This window comes from Dama dama, chromosome 29 (assembly GCF_033118175.1).
Source record: "Dama dama isolate Ldn47 chromosome 29, ASM3311817v1, whole genome shotgun sequence".
Classification (NCBI taxonomy): Eukaryota; Metazoa; Chordata; class Mammalia; order Artiodactyla; family Cervidae; genus Dama; species Dama dama.
Window position 1 is genome coordinate 24210066 of NC_083709.1, and position 16667 is coordinate 24226732.

Below are 16667 nucleotides of genomic sequence, written 5' to 3' on the forward strand. Positions count from 1 at the left end.
TTTATCATTTGCAGCAACATAATGCAGCAACATATTGCATGAAGATTATGGGGGAAAACATTTGTTGAAATGCTTGTCCTTACAAATCCCCTTCTACCTTTTCCTTGTGAATTCCTGAAATGTGATTTACTATGTGCTTCTCAGTGCTGAGTATCTTGTTTACCTAGACTTGCTGCATGAAGATTACTAAGGTTTGGATCTTCCCTTGAGTCCAAGATCAATTAGTCAGGCAAATAGCAAAATTATATGCATCCTATTTCTTTAATAGTGACTGTGTAGCAAGCATTTTAAAACAATAAGTAACTTCAGATTTTTACGAGAAATGAATGAATTTAGTATTGGAGGGAACACAGCATAGAAGAACATTATACCTATCACATGGGTCACCCAATAAACTTTCTGATTAAAGTTGTCTTTATACTCTCTAGCCACTGGAGATTTAAAATGCACAGCAGCACATTTAAGGGTCTGAATCCTTCAATAAAGATAACTGTATAATACTATATAATGTAAAGTAATCTAAATGTTTCTGACCCAATGTGCTTTATCCTAGAAATCGTAATTTATGGGACAAAACTACTTTCATTGAATGTGGCTTGAGTAACATGGACATAGAATATGTAAATTACTCTGTTGATGCTATTATTATGCTCACTCACTTAAAGATACTCTATTGGGCTCAAATCCACCTCTATTATTAAAAAAAAGGAGAAATCATTTATATTAGACTGTAAGAATTTAGCTCATCTATGACAGAGGAAAAGTAACCTGACTGAAAATGTTTGGTCAGCCAAGAGCAGGGAGGGAAGAGAGTTTGATAAAGGAAGAGTAAAAATTCATGGAATCTTCTCTTTAGACAACCACTCAGATGGTGTTATATACCTTAGCAGTCACTCAGAGCTTTCCTTTGGTTTTCTTGTTGGGATCTCTACCTACAAGCTATATGTGAGAAATCTGTCTCAATGGAGAAGAAAAAGAGGTCATTATGCTCTGGAAAACACAGGAGACAAAGTCTTAAGTGAATGAAATTACAAATATGCATAGCTTTCAAAGTACTGCAATTGAATCTTTTTTATTTAGATTCGTGGTTTAAGGAGTCCCAGTCCAAACTGTATGTGCAAGCCCACTTATACACTCACACAGAGAAGCATTCTTTTACTTGAAAGAATTTTAAGTGCTCACCTTGAGATGACCTTCCTGCTTCAATACTGCCTAAGACCATCATCTCCTAGCCTAAATGGGATGAAGACTGCCTACTTTCTTTACTCTTTTTCAAGGTGGACCCAAAGAAGGTGGCAGCCTTCTTTGAACAATATTAAATTGTTCATTAGTATGTTATGTATGTATGTAATGCACAGTTACAATTAGTGTATAATGAACAATTTGATATTAGTTTGTCTTTTCTCTGTACAGTTGACAAAATTCATAAGTTATTTCTTTCTGCCCCTTTCTCCTTACAGTATTGTCTGATAAAGCACCCTAGACAGACCTGTTTCTCTGTGGAGCACCATGATATTTCTTTAATTTCAGTGTCCACAAAGGAGCACTTCTGTATTTTGTAGTTGTGTGCATGAGTGTGTGTGTGTGCCTGTATGTGTATGTGCGTGTATTTCAGGGAGGGGAAGTTACCCCTCAACCTCTCTTGAGTTGTTACGACTTGAACCAATAATAAAATTGACATATGATACATTTAACAGGAAAACTTTTAGTTCATAAGCATGGAGGTCTCACAGAAATGAGATCTAAGAAGTGGTTGAAGCAGGCAGCTTTTATACTTTTTACAAAAAGAATTGACAGGACAAAGACAGGATAAAGAATTAACAGGACAAAGAAACTTAGGATTCAGCCACTTAATTCATGAAGAATCTAAGTAGACTCTGGACTTGAATAATAAATTAAAGAAGTAACATGGTTTGTGTATACAGGATTCTAGACTCAAATTCCCTGTTTCTGGTGATAGGAGTGTCCTTCTGTTTGCAAATGCAGGGAGTGTACCTTTCAAAAGAGAGATTTATTTCCTGCTTTCAAGGAGACAGAAAGAGGGTCAGAGTGTCCCTCTTTCATTGGCCCTTTTAATTCAAAATAATCAATATGCCATTGAGGTACATTTTGGGGCAGCCTGCCCCGGGCCCCAAGAGTATGTGTGTGTCTCTGTCTATAACAGAAGTTGTACTGAATCAAGAAGAATTTCTATGCAGACTGAAAGTGGTTTATTTGACTTGATTTGTATTAAAGATGTATTTCTGGCCTAATAAGATGTTTGTAAGGGAGTTTTGTTGGTTTGTATTTATACCAACCCTGAGTTTTCAGATGTTGACTTTTTATCTAAATAGTTTAAAGGAGAAAAAAAAAAGAGGATGGGGTGGGGATGGTATATGCACCTGGAAGGTATCATAAACTTAAACCTAATCGTAATCATCAAGCTTCCTAAAATTAAAATTTTAAGAAATGCAACTTAATGGGAAATATAGTCTCAGCCTTTTCAAGCAAGTGAAGCTCAGGTTCACAGTCTAAGTCAGCTGTTCATTTTGAGCATAAATGTGTTATATGTTCTATTTCATATCAGTTCCATTAGTGACTCTGTTTTGTATTAGCTCAGAATTTTGCTGCAAGGATGTATACTATGCCTGGTATTTTAGCTAAATATTAGCTTTCTTAAGCTTAACAGAGATAGAAAGATTATTTACAATAATCTATGATGATTACCTGCTCTGCTGGTTGACTAAATAATCATCTCATTTTCATCTAAGTTGAATTTTTTGGGTTTTGGATATTGCCATCTATGTGTTTATATTCATTAGACGTGAAAAGCCAAAGTTTACATGTTAGCTGTTACATTCCTAGGATATCACATTTTGTTCCCAGCATCTTTGTGCACTGCATGTAATTAGTGCTCAATAAATAATTATTGAATATATTTTATATATTCATTTATTTACATATCTATCATTTATCTGTTTGTTGTTTGTACTCTGCCATCTATTATCATAGTAATCTATAATTATGCATTTTAGAATGCACAAGGAATATTTCAAACTGCTATGCTATTCTCCAGTACAATGAAAGTTGTCAAATTTGGAGAACTAAATCAAAATAGAAGTAATGAAGGTTAATATTTCAGTAAACCTACTTTACCAGGTTTTGGTAAACCCGGAAACCTTATTTTTGCCTTAGTCTCTCTTCACAGACTAGATAATCTATGTTTGGTTAGAATAAGAAGTTGTTTCCTTCCATTTTCTTTTGTACATATAGACATCTGGATAAATAAAATAATTTATAATGATTATTATGACATATATATTATTAAATTATTTGCATTATTATAAGGATAATGGAGTGATATCTGACAAGTTAGGAAAATATGTGTGACCTTATCTGCCTTAAAATATGGGTTACTTTATGAACACATAATCCTGGGGAAGCATCTTAAAGAGAAAAATACTTGTTTAAGTCACCTGAAATTGAGTGTGAATTTTTACCAAATATAGAAGATATATGTATTGGTTCAGATAGACTAGAGTATTTTTCATAATATACATCCTCAAAGCAATAGAGTCTGAAACAACAAAAGTTGACCCCTTGATTGTATCCATGCCCACTGTGGATTGACTGAAGGCCCCTACTCAATGCAGTTATTCAACTGCCCCCACGTACAGAGTCGTTATTCATGGTGCCAGAAGGCAACTAGAGATGTGGAGGGCCTAGTATCAACAACTAAGTGACAAGCAACACTTCTCATGGTTCAAGAGATTCTCTCCACCCTCGGGAAAGTCAGAAGGTGGTGTCTTCTCATGAACCCAGAAGGTGAGGAGTGGGAAATATTTATATGGTGATCACAGTATATTTTTTTTGAACTGACATCAGACAAATACTACATGGTCTTCACATAGTATATATTCAAGAAGAACTTGTCTCTTTGTTCTTTATTCTTTTTCTTCCACTTTTATTGAGATATAATTGACATGCAGTACTGTATGAGATGTACAGCATAATGATTTGAATTACATGCATCATGAAACTATTATCAAAAAAGGTTTAATATCCATCATCTCACAATAAATACAAAATGAAAAAAATAGAAAAAAATAGTTTCTTGTCATGAGACCTCATGCTTTACCTTTAAATTTTCATATATATAACATGCAACAGTATTAATTATCTTATCATCTTGTGGATTACATCTTCAGTTATTTATAACTGGAAATTTGTACCTTTTTATGATTTTCATCCAATTCCTCCTCAACCCAAAACCCACCTCTGGTAACCAGAATTCTGATTTCTTTTATTATATATTTTTTTTGTTTGGTTTTGAAGTATGTTTGACCTACAACACTATGTTAATCCCTGTTACACAACATAGTATTTCAGTATTTCTGTACATTTAAAAATATCACACAAAAAAATAAAAACATAAAATAAGATTATCACCATGAAAATTCTAGTTACTGTCAACATGCAAAGATATTATGTAGTTCTTGACTATATTCTCCACACTGAACATTTCATAACTGTGATCCACTTATTTAGCAGTTAGGATTTTGTATCTCTTAATGTCCCTCACCTGTTTCTTCTTTCTCCAGTCACTTCTCATCTGGCAACCACCTTTTTGTTCTCTGTATCTATTACTCTTTGTTAAATTTGTTAAGATGCTTTGTTTGTTCCTTTGTTTTGTTTTCCAGATTCCACATAAGATGAAATCATGCCATATTACTCTTTGTGTATTTCGCTTAGCATAATACCTTTTAAGTCCATTCATGTTGCAGTAAATGATAGGATTTTATTCTTTCTATGTCTGAATACCATGCCAGTGTGTGCATGTGTATGTATACAATGGTTAAGCTATGGAAGCAATCTAAGTAGCCATGAATAGATAAATGCATAAAGAATATATGATTTTATATATATATGTAAAATATATATATATATATATATATATATATTGCAGTGGACATAGGAATTCATTGGAGGGACTGATGTTGAAGCTGAAGCTCCAATATTTTGGCCACCTGATGCGAAGAGCTGACTTATTTCAAAAGACCCTGATGTTGGGAAAGATTGAAGGCAGGAGGAGAAGGGAATGACGGAGGATGAGATGGTTGGATGGCATCACCGACTCAATGGACATGGGTTTGGGTAAATTCCAGGAGTTGGTGATGGACAGGGAGGCCTGGCGTGCTGCGGTTCATGGGGTCACAAAAAAGTCAGACATGACTGAGCGACTGAACTGAACTAAACTGAACATAGGAGTCCGTGTGTCTTTTCTATTTAGTGATTAACATTTTCTTCAGATAAATATTCAGGAGTACAATTGCTGGATTGTATGGTAGTTGTATTTATTTTTTTGACGAATCGTCATACTGTTTTCCATAGTAGCTGTACCAATTTACAACCCACCAAGAAAATGAAACCTTTCCTCCACCTCCTCACTAATAGTTCTTATTTATTTTGTTTTTGATAATAGCCAACCTTTCAGGTATAAGGTGATATCTCTTTGATTTGCATTTCCCTGATAATTAGTGACATTGAGCATCTTTTCATATACCTTTGGCCATGTCTGTGTTTATTTGAAAAATATCTACTTAGGTCTCTGCCCATATTTTACTGGACTGTTGGTTTGTTTTTTTTTTTTTTTTTTGATATTCAGTTTTATGAATTCTTTGTATATTTTGAATATTAATACCTTTGAGGTTTGATGTTAGTTCTGTTATTTTCTTCACATTTTTGTTTCGCTTGCCTAAGAAGGCATATCCAAAAAAATATTGGAAATATTGATGATGTTAAGGAATATACTGCCTATATTTTCTTCTAGAAGACTTGTGATTTTAGGTTTTACATTTAAGTCTTTAATTTTGAGTTTATTTTTGTCCATGGTATAAGAAAGTGGTCTGGTTTGATTCTTTTAACTCTACTGCCCAATTTTTCAGCATCATGTATTGCAGAGGTTATCTTTTTGCCATTATGTGTTCTTGCTTCCTTTGTCATAGATTAACTGCACATATAAGTGTGAGATCATTTGAAGTCTCTATTCTATTCCATTGACCTGTATGCTTGTTTTGTGCCAGTACCATACTATTTTTATAGCTTTGTAGTCTAATTTTAAAACAGGGAGCATAATATCTCCCACTTTATTCTTTTTCAACTTTGTTTTGGCTATTTGGGTCTTGTGTCTCCATACAGATTTTATTTGTTTTAGTTCTGCCAAAGATAGCATTGGTATTTTATAAAGATGGCACTGAATCTGTAGATTGCTTTGGAGAGTATGATCATTTTAACAGTACTAATTCATCCAATCAGTAAGCACATTATATTTTTCCATCTGTTTGTTTCATCATCAGTTTCATTCATCAGTGTCCTATAGGTTTTTAAGTACAGATCATTTACCTGCTTAGTTATTTTTATTCCTAGGTATTTAATATTTAATAAAATAAATAAAATTAAATATTTAAATAATTTAATAAAATATTATAATATTGAAATATTTTATTAAATATTAAATGCCTATGAATTTATTATTAAGTGCCTAGTAATTTAATATTTTGTTAACTACCGATGAATGTATTTACTGTATGTATGTCTAGGAGTGTAGGAATGTATGCCTATGTATACTTAGAAATGTAGGAATGTATAACTAGGAATGTGATGGTAAATGAGGTCGTTTTCATAATCTATCTTTCTGATAGTTCCTAGATAATATATAGAAATGACATAGATTTTTGTATGTTAATTTTGCATCCATTGACTTCATTGAAGAGATCCAGTTGTTTCTAATGGTGTCTTTAGGATTTTCTCTTTGTTAATATTATGCCATTTGCAGACAGTGACAGTGTTACTTATTCTTTTCCAATTTAGATTCCTTGTTTCTTTTCCTTGTCTAATTGTTGTCACTAGAACTTCCAGTATACTATGTTGAATAACAGTGGCAAGATTGGGAATTCTTGTCTTGCTCCTGATCTTATAGGAGATGCTTTCAGTTTTTTACTGTTGAGTATGATGTTCAGTTCAGTTCAGTCGCTCAGTCGTGTCCGACTCTTTGCGACCCCATGGACTCCCCTCTGCCTTTTCTAAAACCAGCTTGAACATCTGGAAGTTCAGGATTCACGTATTGTTGAAGCCTAGCTTGGCGAATTTTGAGCATTTCTTTACTAGCGTGTGAGATGAGTGCAATTGTGCGGTAGTTTGAGCATTCTTTGGCATTGCCTTTCTTTGGGATTGGAATGAACCCTGACCTTTTTCAGTCCTGTGGGCACTGCTGAGTTTTCCAGATTTGCTGGCCTATTGAGTGTAGCACTTTCATAGCATCATCTTTTAGGATATGAAATAGCTCAACTGGAATTCCATCACCTCCACTAGCTTTGTTTGTAGTGATGTTTCCTAAGGCCCACTTGACTTCACATTCCAGGATGTCTGACTCTAAGTGAGTGATCACTCATCTGATTCCAAACATCTTGGGGTATGATGTTACCTGTGGACTTATCATATATGGACTTCATTATGGTGAAGTGTGGTTGCTCTGTACCCACTTTGATGACAGTTTTATCAAAAGTATGTGTTGAATTTTCTAAAAAGCTTTTTCTGCATCTATTGAAATGATCATATGGTTTTTATTCTTCAATTTGTTAATGTGGCTTATTAAACTGATTGATTGCTGTTATTGTATTATCCTTGCATCCCTGGAAGAAATCCCACTTTGATCATGGTGTATGATCCTTGTAATGTGATGTTGAAATCTGTTTCTTAATATTTTGTTGAAGATCTTTGCATCTATATTCATCAGTGATACTGACCTGTAGTTTTCTCTTTTTTATGACACCCTTGTCTAGTTTTGATATCAGAGTGATGCTGGCCTTGTAGAATGAGTTTTAAAGCATTCCTTCCTTACAGTTTTTTGCAATTGAGAAAGTAGGTGTTCAGTTCAGTTCAGTCGCTCAGTCGTGTCTGACTCTTTGCAACCCAGTGAACCACAGTACGCCAGGCCTCCCTGTCCATCACCAACTTCCAGAGTCCACCCAAACCCATGTCCGTTGAGTCGGTCATGCCATCCAGCCATCTCATCCTCTGTCATCCCCTTTTCCTCATGCCCTCAATCTTTCCCAGCATCAGGGTCTTTTCAAATGAGTCAGCTCTTTGCATCAGGTGGCCAAAGTATTGGTGTTTTAGCTTCAGCATCAGTCCTTCCAATGAACGCTCAGGACTGATCTCCTTTAGGATGGACTGGTTGGATCTCCTTGCAGTCCAAGGGACTCTCAAGAGTCTTCTCCAACACCAAAGTTCAAAAGCAGCAATTCTTCTGCGCTCAACTTTCTTTATAGTTCAACTCTCACATCCATACATGACCACTGGAAAAACCATAGTCTTGACTAGACAGACCTTTGTTGGCAAAGTAATGTCTGATTTTTAAGGTGCTGTCTAGGTTGGTCATAACTTTCCTTCCAAGGAGTAAGCGTCTTTTAATTTCATGGCTGCAGTCACCATCTACAGTGATTTTGGAGCCCCCCAAAATAAAGTCAGTTGCTGTTTCCACTGTTTCCCCATCTATTTGCCATGAAGTGATAGGACTGGATGCCATGATCTTAGTTTTCTGAATGTTGAACTTTAAGCCAACTTTTTCACTCTCCTCTTTCACTTTCATCAAGAGGCTCTTTAGTTCTTCTTCACTTTCTGCCATAAGGGTGGTGTCATCTGCATATATGAAGTTATTGATATTTTTCCCAGCAATATTGATTCCAGCTTGTGCTTCTTCCAGCCCAGCATTTCTCATGATGTACTCTGCATATAAGTTAAATAAGCAGGGTGACAATACACAGCCTTGACATACTCCTTTTCCTATTTGGAACCAGTCTGTTGGTCCATGTCCAGTTCTAACTGTTGCTTCCTGACCTGCGTATCTCTTCTTAAATGTTTGGTAGAATTCACCTGTGAAACCACATGGTCCTGACTATTGTTTGTTGGACGTTTTTTAAATTAATGATTTAATTTCATTACTAGTAATTGATTTCTTCCAGGTTCAGTCTTGGGAGATTGTACATTTCTAGGAATTTGTCCATTTCTTCTAGGTTGTCCATTTTATTGACCTAATTGTTCATAGTAAACTCTCATGATTCTTTGTATTTATGTAGTGTCAGTTGTAATTGTTCCTTTTTCTTTTCTGATTTTATTAATTTAGGACCTCCACTTTCCTTGATGAATCTAGCTAAAGGTTAATTAATTTTGTTTATATTTTCAAGTAAACTGCTGTTAATTTCACTGATCATTTAAACTATATTTTAGTCTTTATTTCATTTATCTCTCCTCTGATCTTTATGATTTTTTTTTGAGGTGCTAAATACTCTTTATTTGATGCTATACATAAACCACACTAAAATGCCTTTCATTAAGTAAAAGGCTAAATTTTAGATAGAGAATTTTAATTAAATTGGCATAGTTTATAAAACCAAAAAGATAAAGTGGAATTTGTCAGTGTATTTTCAATTCTTGCCTTAACAGGCTAATGAACACAACTTCAAACACATCTGAATCCTCCTCTGTTCTATGAGACAGTGAAGGGACCTTTTCAGTATTTAAATATATTAATATAACCAGTTATAGAAATCTAAATATAAAACCAATCTCTTATAGGGTTTGAGAAGGAATGCACCATCTCCCTAAGAAGTTTAATATTCCTTATTCAAGTTCAATCATCTCTTTATAATGGGAAAAGTGATAGTACTTGTTGAACCGGAATTACTATCAAAATTAAAAAAGCTGACCATATTTGTTTAGCCATAAACCAATCTTATTTAAATCAGGACTGTCCAACAGAATTATTCCATCAGCCGTTCATGATCTGAATTCTAGTGTGTGAGATCAATTTAAATATGGTACACATAAAAAGTCATGAGACACTTCTGTTTCATAATAAATAAGGCAGTGGCCAACTATTACTCATTGGTAGCTTTTTTGAGATAAGCTATCAAGTCCTCCCTCTCTCCCTTCTTCTTAATGCCAGCAAAGATCATCTTTGTTCCAGGGATGTACTTCTTGGGATTCTCCAAGTACTCCATCAGCGTCTCCTCTCCCCAGGTGATACCTTTGTTCTTGTTGGCATCTGTGTAAGAGAATCCAGCAGCCTGACCCGTCTTTCGTCCAAACAGACCATGGAGGTTTGGCCCAGTCTTGTGCTTGCCTCCCTTTTCCACAGTATGGCACTGGGCACACTTCTGAACAAAAATCTTCTTGCCCTTCTCAACATCACCCATTTTTAAATCGTTCTTTCTCTGGGCGCGACCGAGAAGTTCCCGCTCGCAAGCCGAACGCCCTGCTTTCTAAGCCCAAGGACACGCCGGTACGTGCCTAAGTTATGATTTTTTTACTTCTACTAACACTGGATATTGTTTGCTCTTTTTCTAGTTCCTTTTCATATAAGATTAGATTATGTATTTGAGCTTTTTTTTATGTTTTAATGTAGACTTGTAGTGCTATAAATTTCCCTCTTCAAACTGCTTTTATGGTGTTCTGTAGATTCAAGATTATTGTTTTTCAAATTTATTTGTCTCCAGGTAAATAAAAATGTTTTTTGTGATCCATTGATTATTACTAGCATATTGTTTAGCCTCTCTGTGTGTGTGTTTTCTGAAGTTTTTTTTTTTTTTTTTTTTTCATTATATTAATAGTTGATTTTCAGTCTCATAGTGCTGTGGTCAGAAAAGATGCTTGATATGATTTTAGTTTTTGTAAATTTACTGAAACTTGTTTTATGGCCTAGCATATGATCCCTTTTGGAAAACATTCCACATGTAATTGAAACAAATGTGTATTCTTTGCTGCTTTAGGATGAAATCTTCTATGTAAATTTATTAATCCACCTACTCTAATATTGGAGAAGGAAGTGGCAACCTACTCCAGTATTCTTGCCTGGAGAATCCCATGGACAGAGGAGCCTGGTGGGCTATAGTTCATGGGGTCACAAGGAGTCGGAAATGACTGAGTGACTAAGCACACAGTCTAATGTATCTTTCAAGGTCGGTGTTTTCCTCTTGATAGTCTGTCTGGATGATTTTTCCATTGATGTAAAAGTGGTGTTATAGTCCCCTACATTATTGTGTTGTTGTCAATTTCTTTCTTAATGCCTTTTAGTATTCACTGTATATATTTAGCACTGCTATATTAGTATATATATATATTTACTATTGTTGTTTCTTCTTGGATTGATCTCTTGATAATTGTATAAATTCTGTGTGTCTCTTGTTACAATCTTTGTTTTAAAGTCTATTGTGTCTCATATAAATATTGCTACCCTGACTTTCTTTTCCTTTTCCATTTTCATGGAACACCTTTTTACATTCCCTCACTTTCAGTATTTATGTATCTTTAGACCTGAAGTGACCCCATTGTAGGCAGGATTATGTATGGGTCTTATTATTATTATTTTTTGTAGCCACTCAGACATTCTGTGTCTTTTGATTGGAGCATTTAGTCCATTTACTTTCAAAATGATTATTGATAAGTACATATTTATTACCATTTTATTCATTGTTTTGACTTAGTTTTTATAGTTATTTTCTTTCTTTCTTCTTCTTTTGCCTTTTTCCTTTCTGATTTGATGATTATCTTTAGCATTGTGTTGGATTATTTTTCATTTTTTGGTGTGCATCTAGATTTTTGTAATTGCCATGAAGTTTATATATAGCAATTTCTGTATATGCATAAATGTGATTTTTAGAGTTGCTGATCTTTTAAGATCAAGTTAATTTTTACAACCCTTCATTTTTTATTTCACTCCCTATGTTTACTAATTTTGGCATTGTATTTTACGTCTCATTGTTTCATATATTCCCTAACTAATTTTAGACATAGGTGATTTTAATACTTCCGTCTTATAATGTTATAGTTTTCTAAAGCTAAACCTACTATCTTAATATACAGTTGAGTTACTACCTTTACTATTTGCCTTTACCATTGAGATTTTATCTTCTTGCAATTTTCATGTTTGTAATTGTGGTCTTTCCTTTTCCTCTTAGAGGAGTCCTTTTAATGCTTGTTGTAAAGCTGGTTTGTGATGCTGAACTCTTTTAACTTTTGTCCCTCTATAAAAATTTTAGTCTCACCATCAAATTTGAGTGAAATCCTTGTCAGGTAGTGTATTCTTGGTTGTAGGGTTTTGTTTTTGTTTTTTATCACTTTAATTATATCATGACACTCATTTGTAGCCTGTAATGTTTCTCCTTAAAAGTCTCTTGCAAGCCTTATGGGAGTTCCTGTGTACATAACTTGTTGATTTTCCCATGTTGCTTTTAATTTTCTCTGGCCATCTTTCATTTTTGCTATTTTAATTACCATGTGTCTTCATGTGGTCCTTTTGGGGCTGACCCTTTTTGGGACTCTCTGTGCTTCCTGGACCTGAATCTGTTTCCTTTCCTAGGTTAGAGAAGTTTTCAGTTCTTATGTCTTCAAATATGTTCTCTGTCCCTTATTCTCTGTCTTCTCTTTCTGCGATCCCTATGAGGTGAATGTGAGTACTTTTGATATTGCTCTTCAGATAGCTAAAAGTGTCCTCGTTTCTTTTTATTTCTTTATTCTATGTTTAGTTTCAGTGATTTCCACTACCCTGTCCTCCGGCTCTCTTATATATTCCTCTGTGTCATTTAATCTACTGTTTATCCCTTCTAGTGTTTTTTAAATTTCAGTTATTGTATTCATTGGCTCTAGTTCTTCTTTTTATTCTAAGTCTTTTTATTATAAACTTTTCGCTTCTCTATCCATCCAATTTTTCTCTTGAGTTCTTCGAACATATTTATAATTATTACCTTGAACTCTTTATTGGGCAGATTACTTAACTCTAATTAGTTTTTACTGTGGGATCTTATTTTGTTCCTTCATTTTGAACGTATTCCTTGTCACCTCATTTGCCCAATTTGCTGTCTTTGTTTTTCTGTGTATGGTGTGTTGGTTGCACTTCCTAACCTTGGAGGGGCAGTCTCTTGAGGAGAATTCCTATGCAGCCCAGCAGCGCATTCCCTTCGGGTCACAGGTGCTATGTGATGCCCTCGGTGTGGGACGTGTAGGCCCTCTGTTTTGTTTGATGACGACTATGGGTGATTTTTTAGGTGTGCTTGGCCCTTGGTTCTGGGCTTCCCTGGTGGTTCAGACAGTGAAGAATCCTCCTGGAATGCATAAAACCTGGGTTCAGCCCCTGCACTGGGAAGCTCCCCTGGAGAAGGGGATGGCTACCCCTTCCAGTGTTATTTTCTGGAGAATTCTATGGACAGAGGAGCCTGGTGGACTGCAGTCCATGGGGTCACAAAGAGTTGGACATGACTGAGTAAGATACACACATACACACACACATGCACACACCAGTTGGTTGCCAGGTCCTGCTTTGTGCAGAGACTGCTGGTCACTGGTAGGTGAAGCCGGGTCATAAAGCAACTGTCTTCAGATCTTCAGAAGGTCTTATGTCTAGTGCTGGCCTCTGATGGCTGAGACTGGTTTCTGACTTGGCTGGCTACAAGGTCTAAGGTGACCTAAATCCAGTGTTGGTAGGCGGGTTAGTTGGGCTGTATCCTGAAGTAGCTGACTGAGGGCTCCGAGGCATTTTGGAGCTGAGGTTGGCCTGCTTGGGGGTGGGGCCAGGCCAAAGGGTCTTGTGGCTGGTGTCTACATGATAATGGGTGGGGTGGGTCCTGCCACAACCAGCTATGGGGCTGTGATGGCCCTGAGGCTGGTGTCTATCTACTGATGAATGGTGTTGAGTCCCAGGATGTACTGGGGCTTGTGACTGCCAACTGGTGGGCAAGGTTGGATCCTGGGTCTAGTGCTGGCCCACTAGTGGGTATAGTTGTGTCCTGGCATCTCTGGCTACAGGGCCCTGGTTTCCCCGAGCTTGTATTGGTTCATTGGTGGAGAAATAAAAGCCCCGGTGGTCCTGGAGATGGTGCCTCTCCACCAGCCAATGAGGATGGTCCTGGGGCTATTGCTAGCCCACTGATGGATGGAACCAGTTCCTAGGTTTTTGGCTACAGGGTCTTGTGATTCCTAGAGCCAGTGCCCGCTCACTGGTGTTCAAGGCTAAGTCAAGAGCTCCTGACTTCTTAAGTCTGTCTAAGATGAAACCATACATGTCTAGTGTATATAATATGATGATTGAAGCAGTTAGCACGAATAAATCACTTGGTTACTGTCAGGAAAATACGGTTGGATCATATGGTTGATATCACACATCTCTCTCTATTTGGTATTAATTAGTTTAGCTAGTATTTGTTTTTATACTGTGCCTTTCAACTTATGAATGGCTTTAACTTTCTAATAAATTTGAGAACAGTATCCTATGAAATTGAATATTTTTTAGTTTTAGGAGTTTGGAATACTCTCTGAAATCACTTGTCACATACTTGCTCTATATTAAATTTGAGAAAGTTGAAGCACTTTTATATTATTGCTGTTTGATGTAAGAAATGATGAATAATGGATCAAGGAGACTTTCATAGTTACATTTCTTTGTTATTTTCAGACCAGGGCAGCCATACTTGTGTTGTATTCATAATCCCTTTCTTTCTACTTGTTAGTATGAAAACGAATATTGATGAAAATATGATTATGATTCTGATTATGGAAAAATTGCTGTATGTACCTCCAGTGAACATGTCTAAACTTGTATCAATGAATGTCAAATACACTTTTTAAAAAAGAAAAGAATGAGAGTATTTTCACCAAGCTGGGTCAGATAAGGTTGAGGCACTTTGGTTTCATTTATTTCATATTTTTTCATTCATTGAAAATGCAGTTAGATAATAAATTTATGTACATACATATATGTAAATGTTTATAAGTTAAAATTTGTATAAGTAACCCAATAAGATTTGAAATATGTGATCATTTGAATCTTTATCACATATGCTTTACCTCTTTATATTCTCTCAGCTGTTTTCACTTCCTTTGTTTTCTCTTCCTCTATTTACATGATATTTCCTTATTTATATGATCTACACAATCTCTGTTTTTCCTCTTTTATTCTTTTAAATCTCTCCTCCCAGTAGAATTTTCAGTTCCCTCTGCCTAAGTGAGTATGAGCAGGAAAAATTAAGATATCTTCTTTCATGTGATTGGATGTTAGAGACACCAGTTTTTTTTGCTTTATATTTTACTTCTGTTCTTCTTGTCCATTTGTATCATTTTTTTACATTCATTTCCCCATTGTCTACTGATAACTTTAGTGTGCAAGTGATATTCCTTTTCTCAAATACTGTTTCTTGTTGCTGATTTCTTTGTCTAAAGAAGTATGTCCATATGCATTTATTCATTAATATACTAGTTTAAATGTAGTTATGTTAAATATAGTTTAACATAATTTAAAACTAATTAAATTAAATATAATTTAACATAGTTAAATGCTGTTTTAGTATATGTTTATTGGTAAATTCAGAAAATATTTTCTGAGCATTTATACATGAGAACTATTGATACTGTGCTAAGTGTGGTGGGTAACAGTAGGACAATCAAATCTAGTTTGGTCCCCAAGAGATGACTATTTGATAAAGAGATTAACATATAGTATTTACTTTGTTTTGCAGATATAATTTACAGTGTTTATGATACCATGTAAATATTGGTTGCAACTTCTTGCAATAAAGGTACAGAATACCAGTGTAGTTCTAGGGAGAGAAGGAATATCATTTTTCCTTTTAATTAACTTAGCATTACAGAGAAGGTAGTTCAGTTAATGGCATGGCTTTGTTTAGCTTTGGTCAAGAATATTTGTACTATCTAGAACTGAATTGCTTCTTCTGTTTTTTTTTTTTTTTCTTTTTTAAAGTGTTTTCGCATTGTTCAGTTGCTTTCTCAGTGTTACTGCTTTCACAAATAATTTGGCATACATGTAGCTTTCTGAGTTTTAAAACAAAGAATCTACATACATTTTTCACTCTTGAATAGTATGTGTTTCATTTTTCTTATTCAGAGTTTCAAGTTCATTTGGAGTTGTAATTCTTTAGCAATTTTCAATTCCTTGCCATTGATTATGATCTCCTCAGGTGATGCAGCTACTCACACTTGGAAGAAAAAGTTGACAGGAAATGAGGGTAAATTAACTTTATGAGACTAAATCAGCAGATGCCAGTATATGTGTGAACTCTGATATTGAAGGCCAAGACACTGACATACATTTATAGTTATCCTTAATTTTGTTCTGAAATCAAGAGTCAGTGGAGCATGAGAGTTTAAGTACTCCATTTGTTCTCTGCAAATGTAGGCAATAGGCAATCACACACTTAGCACTCAGTAATCACTGTATCTTACTTAGAAAAAAAAAAAAAAACATATTACCAATGTACTAAGTAGAAATTAGAGAAAACTGATTATCTGCATTATAGAATTGCTTTGCATTCATTTCATCATTGTAATGATAGAATAGTACCTTTAGAGACAACTGTGTTAATTTGCTTAAGCTACAATAAGCGTTAGTACGTAAAATGCTAGATAAACCCTGGGTGTGCTGTGATATAAATGATCTATGCAAGCAACATTTGTCTTCATTTAAAGAAGTGACATATTTGCATGTCTTTCTGTGAAAAGATTGCTACATACCACACATCAGACAGAATAGAGTGGTATAATCAGGTATATTGTTTTTGCAAAGATAGAATAAAATCATACATATATATATGATTTGAGAAGCAGAATTACCTGGGAAGATG

At 35.1% G+C, this 16667-nt stretch overlaps 2 protein-coding genes across 2 annotated transcripts in view; one reads left to right on the plus strand and one right to left on the minus strand.

Annotated features, from left to right (window-relative positions):
• Positions 1–16667, plus strand: part of LINGO2 (leucine rich repeat and Ig domain containing 2) — a 1335691-nt gene that overhangs the window by 308121 nt on the left and 1010903 nt on the right. The window lies entirely within an intron of this gene.
• Positions 9867–10329, minus strand: LOC133048961 (cytochrome c). The gene has a single exon (XM_061132943.1). It carries the CDS (start codon positions 10233–10235, stop codon positions 9918–9920), a length of 318 nt encoding a protein of 105 aa, XP_060988926.1. The 5' UTR covers positions 10236–10329; the 3' UTR covers positions 9867–9917.